Here is a 10,093-nt window from a genome sequence, read left to right as displayed (position 1 = left end):
CTTTAATTTTCCTATGCACTGCTCATAAAACAAATCACAGATTCTCCCTATATGCTCGCGCGATTCAACCAAAGGCTTTTGAAAATATGCAAAATTGAAAAGACCACTGTTTAGGACTTATTAATTTATGAGGTTTCAGTTCGTATGAAGAAAGAGATTAGTTTGTACCTAGTCAGATTGCAAAGCTCTAATGTGTCAGAATTGATGTGCTTTCCTGTCATAGTCAGGTGCTGTAGCATAGCTTCTGAGAGAGAGAGATTTGCAGAACTCAAGCTGAAATAGATATCTGAGCAAAGTAAATATAGAGCAACAGATTGGGGAAGGGGATTACAAGGCCGGCAAGATGATACTGTAAACTGCAAAAATAAACTCAAGTTGTTTGTGCGTGCAACCTGAACCTTGAGCTTGTGTTACTGCCTTTAACTTCCTCCTGGCTAGTGTTACTTTTTATAATAGATATTGCTCTGATTTATAATTCATGGATGGTGCAAATCCTCAAAGGTTTACCAGTATTCAGATCGAGCCGAGATCCCAGCGGGGTGATGTCAATGAGTGTTTGCTACAATCTTTAAGACGTGAAAAAGTGCAAGATATTAACCACCTGACTGGTGGAAGTGTATTAGAGGAGAATACTTTTACAGCCAGAAAAGTCAGTGGAAAGTATTAAAAGAGATTCTTTTTACAGTCAGGTAGCAGGATATTTGCTATCTTGTTATAGTGTTTGGTCCTGAAAATCCATGGCCATTTCTCCATAGTTCTGTTGTCATTTTGGCAGGAGCCCATTGGATCAGCTGGACACTAGGGTAGGACCCAGATAGGTCAGGTCCTAGCCTTGCACGAAAGACAAGCGACCACAAACCTGGCCATCATCATAAGGGGGCGGGCATGGAGCTGGGATAGGGACTATTTATGTCATGAATTCCCACACCTCAGGCCTTGATGCGGAGCTGGTGTATGGTTCGTGGAGTTGCACCTGCTCAGACAAGGCATACCTACCTGACCACTGGCAGTTGTGGGGCCCAGCTGGGGCTCCAGGCCAGGATTGAAGTCTAGACCCCTGAAGAGGAGCACAATTTAAAAAAAAATGATTGCACCAGTGACAGATGCCCCAGATGAAATTCAGTGAAATGGCTCCTTGGCCTCTGAAGTTAATTGAGCAAAACCTGTGCACGTCACTCTAATATTACAATCTACATATTCAATTCCGACCAGTTCCAGTTTATATTTCTTGATAACCTACGCCTATATATGCTTATAAAGGAGTTGAACACCACAGCATTATCTGCCTCAGATGCGAGTCTTTCGACTCTTGTTCTCTAGTCCTGTGATTAGAGTTTATTGAAAGGTGACTATATCGCCAGAGCTGGGAAGGGAAATTCGGTCAAGTGCTCACTTCCTTTTGTCTTACATGTCTCCAAATGACCAGTTCAAATGCATGCTCTCTTTAGAAAGGGAAGGCAGCGATGTCACATGATTGCTGTTTTTAGGATTCTAAAGGGATTAGATAGACCATGACAAGTTACTTCACCTTGTCCAAAACTGTAGAACCAGAGGACACGGACTGCGCTTGAGGGGAATAAATTCAAAACTAATCCGCAGAAACGATAGTGAGCGAGTGGTCAATCTATGGAACGGACTCCTCAGGGAGACGATGGAAGCAGTTAGTATTGATTCCTTCAAATGCAAATTAGATAGATTTCTTTCAGAAAATAACATTTTAGGCTACAGTATATGAGTAATTTGAGACATGACGTGGTAAGTGTAGCATGCTTAGGAAGAGAAAGCTGATTGGAGGAAAATGGTTCCCAAAGCTCTCCATCATTGGGGGTTTCCTCATGTCATTTCTGGGTCTGTTGTAAACTAATTGATAAAAGATTGATTGCTATGATTAGTCAATAACTCCATTATTGTTATATTATGCAATGGACCAGGATGGTAGAAGGCAAACTAGAAGTCTTTTTTTCATCTAACTATATAACATTGGTAGAGGATGAGGAACCGGTCATTAGTCCATTATCTGGGCTAAAAATGATGCATGGCATAAGGGAGCAAGAGAGTTGGGAATGAAATATCTTACCTTTAAAATAAAACATGAACGAAAAAAAATCAGATTAGATAACATACTGTGCAAAGCAGTTCTGCTTTTATTTTTGTTTTCAAAACAGAGATAACATGCTGGAGAAATATGGCAAAGCTTGGACTGTCATTGTTTTCTGGGATAGCAAAACTGGTTTGGTAGCTATACATTTTAGTTTTACAATTCAAATACAAAAAAACTCTGTACGTAAGATAGCAAATGTTGGTGAAGCCAATGTACATTTTATTTGTGGCTGTTACATAAAATCCAAGGCTAGATAAACCAAGTAAGGCATCTTTTGGTCATTCTAGAGCATATATTTTTATATAAAAGGCCTTTGTTCGCATTTATCGCTGAACATTAAAACAGGATTGGACCACACAAGGTCCAATCTAGTAATATAAATCAAAACACTAATGCAGCATCCCTTCCTCTTCTCAGAACTCTCCCTTATAAAATCAAGTTTAATGATAATTAATCAAAAAACAAATGTGTTCTGTAGTCAGTTTGTCTGCACAGTGCACACTCAGTGCTGAAGAGCCATTGGAAATAGACCTGGAATCCCATTAACCCTTGCCCTCACTGTGTTCACATCTCCACACAAACAAACAAACAACTGGCTGAACATGGTCCATCTGTGCATCTGGTTCAGAAAGAAACAATGTGCTACACATTTGTGTCCCACTTTCCGCACCCCCCCCCCCAGTTTCCAATGTTATTCTAAGGCTGATTTTTCCAGGAAAAAAAAGCAGATACTGTACAACACAAACAGCATATTTTCTCTTCTGTGCCCAAGTATAATGTAATCAGTATTGTCAAATCAACTTGATGATTTCAAAGCTCATAAAAGCTGTGGGGGAGCATAAAGGCCACATTTTTATTTTAAAATGACATGGGAATTTTGTGTCTTGCGTGACACATTCAAAAATAGATCTAATTCAGAGGTATTGAGGAATGTGATCACCAATTTTGGCTATTGTTGATTTTGTAACAAGTTCCTAGATATTGCTGACTTACTGAATGCATTCAATGTGTGATGTGTGCTTTTTAAAATCATGTTTGTAAGGGTATTTATTTCATTCTCGGTACCTGCAGTAATAACCTAGCCCCAGTATCCTCTTAATAGGCGAGAGGGCAGGCAGGCAGGCATTGTGCATCAAGGTCATTTCCGAGCTGCCAACGTTTACTAGCAGCTCGGAGAATTGACGAGAAGCCAATGGATAACCCTGTCTCTAATTTTCTGTTGCCTGCGGGAAGGTACCTGGTTCTTCATTCAGCAAAAGTTCGGAAATCAAATCAGCTTACTGCTGCTCCAGAGTTGTACTTCTGTGCTACCAACTTATGAGAATTCTGGTCCTGTTAGACTTAATTTCCTGCCGACAATGCCCTTTGAACCGTTACGTAGAGCTCACTGAGCTCTTTGTTAACTCTATCAAGCACAATAATAAGTTGGAAATGATGCATGGGAACTAGATGTTAGTGCAACACTTAGTTCACACCCTATCGCAAGTGGTTTATTGACAAGAACATCAGCATCGGCTGGGAATCAGACCAGACTGGCTCACACCCCTGAGTCCACCAACCATGTGTGATCAGTGTGATCAGTTCAAAGCCAGATTGGTAGGTGGGAAGAAGGTTCTCACCTCAGGTGAGGAGAAATAGCCAGAATTTTGTCTGACATAAAGCAAACTGTCTGGCACGAGGCAAACCTCCCACTGGCTGAATGTGACAGTTTGCTAAAGTGAAAAGGCAACTTGGCGAGGGCGAAAAGCAAAATAGTACATCAAAAATCCAATTTGTTAAGATAATGTATAATATCTTTTCTGTTTGTGAGACTACTTTCATTACTTAAAGGGTAAGGCTATGTACCTGCAATTAAAGGAATAGACCAGAGAATGCCTCAGTAAAGTTGTATTTTTGAGTCTGGGGAAGAAATATACTAAATATACCTAATTCATTTATGTAAGTAACAAAAATAAGTTAATTAGGTAAAGTCAGCGGTATGGTTCCATCGGTGCTGGCCACCCTCTGGTACTTACTTCATCAAGTGGCTAATTCTTCATGTGTAACCTTAGGCAGTGAGTATTGATGGGTTATTCAACCTTGTGGGGTGTATTAGACAAGCTTAATCCTGTCATTATCTGACGTCAACACATGCATGGGCCTAGAAATTTGAGTGCACCCATATTGCACCCCTGATATTGGGTCGGGCGACTGATCTGCGGAGAGTGAAAGGCAGCTCACATGGCGAAGCGTGTTTGAAGATCGGGCCACTGCCACGATAGGAGCGGCCCTCAGTTAAGTGAGGAAGGAGGGGGCAACCGGGTAGTAAGATAGCGGTAGCCGGAGTGGGGGCGGGGGTGGGTAGTGGAGCAACAGCCGAGATGGGGCGATCGATAGCCGTGTGGGGAGGTGGAATATAGGAAGAGGAGTAGGCCTTGCAGCTTCTCAAGCCTGATCCACCATTCAATGAGGTCATGTCTGATCAATATCCTAACCCGTTTTGGCTTTCATATCCTTCGCTAGCTAAAATCTATCAATCTCAGATTTAACATTATTAGTTCAGCTAGCATCTACTGCTTTTTGTGGGAGATGGTACCACACTTCTACCACCCATTTTGCAGAGAAGTGTTTCCTAACTTCCCTTCTGAATGGCCTGGGAGGGATTTGTAGTTGGTGGAGGGCGGGGATGGGGGCAAATTGGTTGCCCGAGCAGTGACGCCTGTGTTCTTTTACTGTGGGGTTGGGGGGAGCAGCACCCTGGCTCCACATTCAGGTAAGTATATTTTAAAAAACATGGAGCGAAGCCATGGAAGGATTTTAGGATTTTAAATTCGAGGTGTTGGGGGTACCAGGAGCCAATGTAGATCAGCAAGGACAGGGGTGATGGGCAAATGGTACTTGGTGCAGGATAGGATATGGGCTGCAGAGTTTTGGATGAGTTGTAAGGGTTTATCAACCTAAGAACAATCTAGTGAGCTGTCCTTTTACATTTTACTTCTCATGAAATATCTAAAAGGAGAGTTTTCTGGGAGGCCAGTATGTTTCTAAAAAGAAAAATGCCATTTTTAGCCAATGCCTGACCCGATACTAATAGTGAGGAATTTGTGGATGAAGAAATAAACTTACTTATCTAACTAAATTTGATTTTTAAATTTAAAGAACTTCCAGCGAAGTCTTGCCAATATAATTGATATGAGATATTCCCTGGACTGTTCCTTTAAAAATGGGTAATTTAAAAAAATTTTCCCTTCAACAAACAGATTTAATATCTTTTAATCACTAAGATATAGTAAATTAAAGTTTTGTTATTGTCTTTAATCATTGCTTGGTCAATTAACCAGGTGGTTGTGAATTTGACTCTTGTCTGACTGACCAACAGATACAAAAATTTTGCTATCGATACAAAAACTTTACTAGATTTCAGTGACTCCATGAAAACGGAGGCTTTTTTTCCAAGTTGGTTTTGTTTGGGAAAGTAATTTCAAATTAAATAAAGTAGCTATCAATCAGTGATTGTAAAATGGAATAATAATAACCTAGCCTCAGGCAAACATCACCTATATAGGTTGATACAGATGAAAACACAGTGAGGGGGGAATACAAAAAGTAAACAAAGACAGTGGTAATAACCATGTGCAAGCAGCAAAACCACAGCCGTATCCAAATATTCACAAAACGCAAGACATCTGAGTACACCATTAACACACCGAAGGAGAGACGTCCTCACTTTTCCTCAGCGTCGAAGATTTCAGTGTGCTCTGAGAGTATCAGATCGATGATCTGGTTCTGGTACATCATGTACACTGCCATGTTTAAGGTCTCCTGTTCAGGCCACATAAGGGTTGGTCCAAATACGATGCCTAAACTCTGCGATGACATTAGATTCACCAATGCTTTTGTTATAATCCTGGAATTAAAAAAGACAAAGAGAAGAATCAGAATGATTAAACCACTTGTCTGTTTTAGTCAGCAGCAAGAATAAACTATATTCCACTATTTGGGTGAAGGTTGGGCTCATAAAGGTGAAAGATTTCAATGCCGGGGGACGGACCAATTTCAATCTTTCTGAAGCTAGTATTAGCATCAGTCTAGTTCAATTACAGAATGATCAAAACCAGAATAAATCCCTCTATACGCTGTCTCAACAATGCTCTCCAACCTCAACCTGGGAGGAGCACGCCCCCCCCCCGTCAGTTTACTAGAGGAAGAAAGAGATATTAAGCTGAATTTTACTTTAAAGAAAGTTGGTACCTTAATTAGTTGTTTCCACCAGGTGTGGACTAATACATGCTATACAATGCATGTCAGAGACACAGAGAGGTGACAAGTGTCAATTATAGGCAAGAGATATATTTTACTGTACTTGTGTGACTTTTTCATTTCCTATGCCAGCCATCCTTATGGTTTGCTGAGGTAGAATTACTGCCAATCAGTGCCAAATTATGAGCAGTGTTGTTTTGTACATCAGGAACTCGGTTGAGACTGCCCAAACTTCCACTTCCGATTGTTATAGCTGGCATAGAAAGGAGACTTTTATCCTATCATTTTTTTCCCTACATTACAACAGTGATTACTTTTCAAAAGTACTTCATTGACTGTAAAATGCTTTGCAATGTCCTGAGGTCGTGAAAGGTGCTGTATAGATGAAAGTCTTTCTTTTTCTATCTTTCCTCTATCAGTTTGGACAGAATTTACATCCAAATTGCAGAGTGGGAGGAAATTAACCAAATGCACACTAACTCACTATATTGTAGTCAATATTATCACTATATTCCCAAGATAAAAGATTAACTATCAATTGGTTTACAGATGACAGTGTGCCCTAGATTTTACTCTGCTGTACTATACTGCCCCAAGTCAGGTGGTATAGCAGTGGACACAGAGGGAAAATTGTGTGGGCAGGCCTACGGATGCACCTCCAACCCATCCTAAATTTTCTTCCGCCCCTCATCCAAGCAGGGAAGCCTGCATGGAAACAATAGTGCGGGGGCAGGATTTTGAAACCAGAGCTAACTAGGAAGGTTCCATGATGTCCTTTCTGGAGGGAGAAGGCCCAGAAATGGGCCTTGCTCCCTATTCTCAGGCCCTATCCCCTTACTTAGGCTTCGGCCCAGTCCAAGGCCGTAAAAATAATTTCAGCCTCTGATCTTTTGGAAATTTCTGCCCCCTTTAAATGGGATCCTCCGCTTCTGGTGCTGCAGCAGGTGTCATTAGCACTTCCAGTTAATATCCAGAAGCAAATTTATTTCCACAACCCACACTATCCCTAGATACGTCTCCCTCGTCACAGTGGCGGGCTCCATCTTGGTGGCGAGATTCCATTGAGAGCCCACCCTGCATGTTTAAACAGGCCTGAGGGAGGAAACTAAGTTGGGGTCCTGGTAGAGTTTGGGGTGGTGGGTGCATGTACCACCCAACACTCCTGTGACGGGATTAGGAAAATTCAGCTCAGTACCTTTAAGCATGAGGTGTATTTTAATTTGAAACTCTTAAAAATTTGATTATTGTTTACATTTAAAAATCAGAATTTTACCAGCTGTGTGAAAACCTGGCTGTTGTAAGGTTTGATCTGTAGTTCTGTGTAATCTTATTTAGACCCCATACAGTTTTTGAAAATCTATCTCTTAACTTTAATGGACATGTAGAAAGGAAGACTTACTTATGTCTCAAAGTGTTCACGTACAATTAATTACTTTTCAAAAGTGCAATCACTGTTGTTATATAAGGAAATACATCACCCATTTTGCACACCACACCAATTAACCTACTTTTGGGTGGTTGGGAGGGGATTGTTGACTAGGACGCTAAGAGAACTTTACTCTTTTCAAACATAGTATTTTCAGCATTTGACTAGGCGGACAGGACCTAACGTTTGATCTGAAGGACAGCACCTCCAACACTCCAGCACCCTCTCAGTGCTCTGTTGGAGTAGCAGCTTGGATTATGTGCTCAAATCATACAGCTGGGTTTGAACTAATGTTTTTCATAAGGTGCGCGGCTGCGCAGGCCACTCACCAGCTCCTGCCGCTGGAAGAGATACCGCACATGCGCGGCCCTGCAGCAAATTTAAAGGGACCGCACACGTTAAAAAAAAATGAGAGGGAACATTGGGTTGAACCCACAATCTTTTGACTCAGAGGTGAGAGTGCTGCCAACTGAGCCAAACTGACACTTTAAAGTGCTACAAAGTACTGTATGTCTCTAGCATGCATTGTAATTACTCTCCGCATTCATAAATTCACATCTGGCAGCAACAACCGATAATGGCACAAACTCTCTTAAAATAAAATTCAGCTTAAGAAAATTGCTTTCTTCCTGTAGCACAATGAAGTGATCTTAAAGAGACTTAACACCTCAGTCAGGAGTGTTTGTGCAGGCTCAGTTCCTGCAACATGCTGCTGTGAAAAAGTAACCATTATGTTGGCTATATATGCTTCAGCTGATGGTATATCTCCTGGATTGCAAATTTTGTGAATGCATTTTCAAATTTTGAGTTAAAATTAAAATAAATAAATGCAATAAATATGTGCCAAGACAATTTTCCAGACAATATAATAAAAGTAAAGGATGAAAAAACTGCAATATGGTCCCATCAAACAGCGACTCTTTAAATAGTATCCTCTTTGTGGCTCGGTGTCAATTTTTTTTTGATAACGTTCCTTTGATGCACTTTGGCATGTTTTACTATGTTAAAGGTGCTATATAAATGCAAGTTGTTGTTATTGTATCCTGCTGGAGGCTGTCTAGCATTATCTCCTGCACATCCCATTCTATTCAGAGCACACTTATTTTAAGTTAATTTTAGTCAAAGAACCAGACAGCAGCATTCTTGCTATTATCGGACACAATTTGTACGCCTACATTTGTGGCTTTTTATCAATTTCTTCAGAGGATGGCTCACAGAACATCTCTCAAATTGTTGCAAAAACATTTTCACGTTAGATTTCAACTGTGGGACAGACTGGGAAAAATAAAGGAAACCAGCCTCTCAAATAATGTGTGCATTTATAGAACAGGCTGCGGTTATTAGTCCCTATTATGCATATTAAGCAAGGCCATTAATTACAACACTAGGGAAATGTTCAAAGCTAAGTGAATGCCTCCTGATGGGTACTGATATTTGGAATTTTCAGATGTGGCCCCATCTGGCATTGTGTGAACCAGCCTGAGCAAGCGAAAGATCACTAAGACTGGCTAGACACCCCTTTATTTAAATAATTGCTTATATTACACGGCCTAGCCCCCAACAACCGCACTGTTTTGCATGTAGGCAAAATATTGGTTGCAAAGTTGGACATCCTTACACCTGACTTGGATTTGTGTGTAAAATGCTCTTGGGCACAGAACACGGTTAAAGTAATGTTAATTAATGAGCGAACAATCTCAGGCTAGCTCCTGGTGGGTTTAAGTCCATGGCACAAAGGTGCCTATAATTCAGTGTTAATTGGCACTAAATTGGCAGTCTTGCTCAAAGAGGCCTCGAGGATGGCTAGTGCAAATGCCACATTAAAGCACAAGGTATCCATGGTGCTCTTCTGAAATTAGTTATGTGTTGTTGGACAGTACCGACGGATATTTATCCTACATCTAATCTGTGCTATAGGTCAGATCTAATACTGAGTGTAAGTGCAAGATGTGAAAAATGTTCCATTTTTCAGTTCTCGTTCACTTTGATGAACACAAAAATCTCTCTTCCTTTTCCCAGGTTTAACTACCATTTGGTCTTAACAGTCCAGCACTATTACTGGAGGGCAGAATCCACTGGCACAAAGGACACAGCACACCAATATCAAATAAGTGCTGAGAGCATATGTTCTAAATTTGATAAGATTTGATATATTGGGATGGTAGATATTGTGCACTAAAGTCGTATTTAAATAAGTCAAATTAGCTGGACAGACTGCTTCCGTGACCATAGTTGTTTGGGTCAAATGTAGACATTGTTGGACTACTTTTTTGATGTTCATCTTGAATTGCAAGAAACTCTCATGAGGGTGTGCTGGCAGTGGTCAT

The 10,093-nt window shown here is 40.7% G+C and overlaps 1 protein-coding gene across 1 annotated transcript in view; it reads right to left on the bottom strand.

Annotated features, from left to right (window-relative positions):
* Positions 1 to 2,121: 2,121 nt before the first annotated feature.
* Positions 2,122 to 10,093, bottom strand: part of arhgap15 (Rho GTPase activating protein 15) — an 820,951-nt gene continuing 812,979 nt past the window's right edge. Inside the window, exon 15 of the mRNA XM_085986657.1 lies at positions 2,122 to 5,987. Within this exon, the coding sequence (XP_085842783.1) occupies positions 5,804 to 5,987 (184 nt within the window). The 3' untranslated portion in view covers positions 2,122 to 5,803. The remainder of the gene's footprint in view (positions 5,988 to 10,093) is intronic.

Source organism: Somniosus microcephalus, chromosome 4 (genome assembly GCF_052327205.1).
Source record: "Somniosus microcephalus isolate GS21.2 chromosome 4, FLI_Smic_1.0, whole genome shotgun sequence".
Classification (NCBI taxonomy): domain Eukaryota; kingdom Metazoa; phylum Chordata; class Chondrichthyes; order Squaliformes; family Somniosidae; genus Somniosus; species Somniosus microcephalus.
The sequence above is the reverse complement of the archived record's forward strand: the minus strand, read 5'-3'. Positions and strand labels throughout refer to the sequence as shown.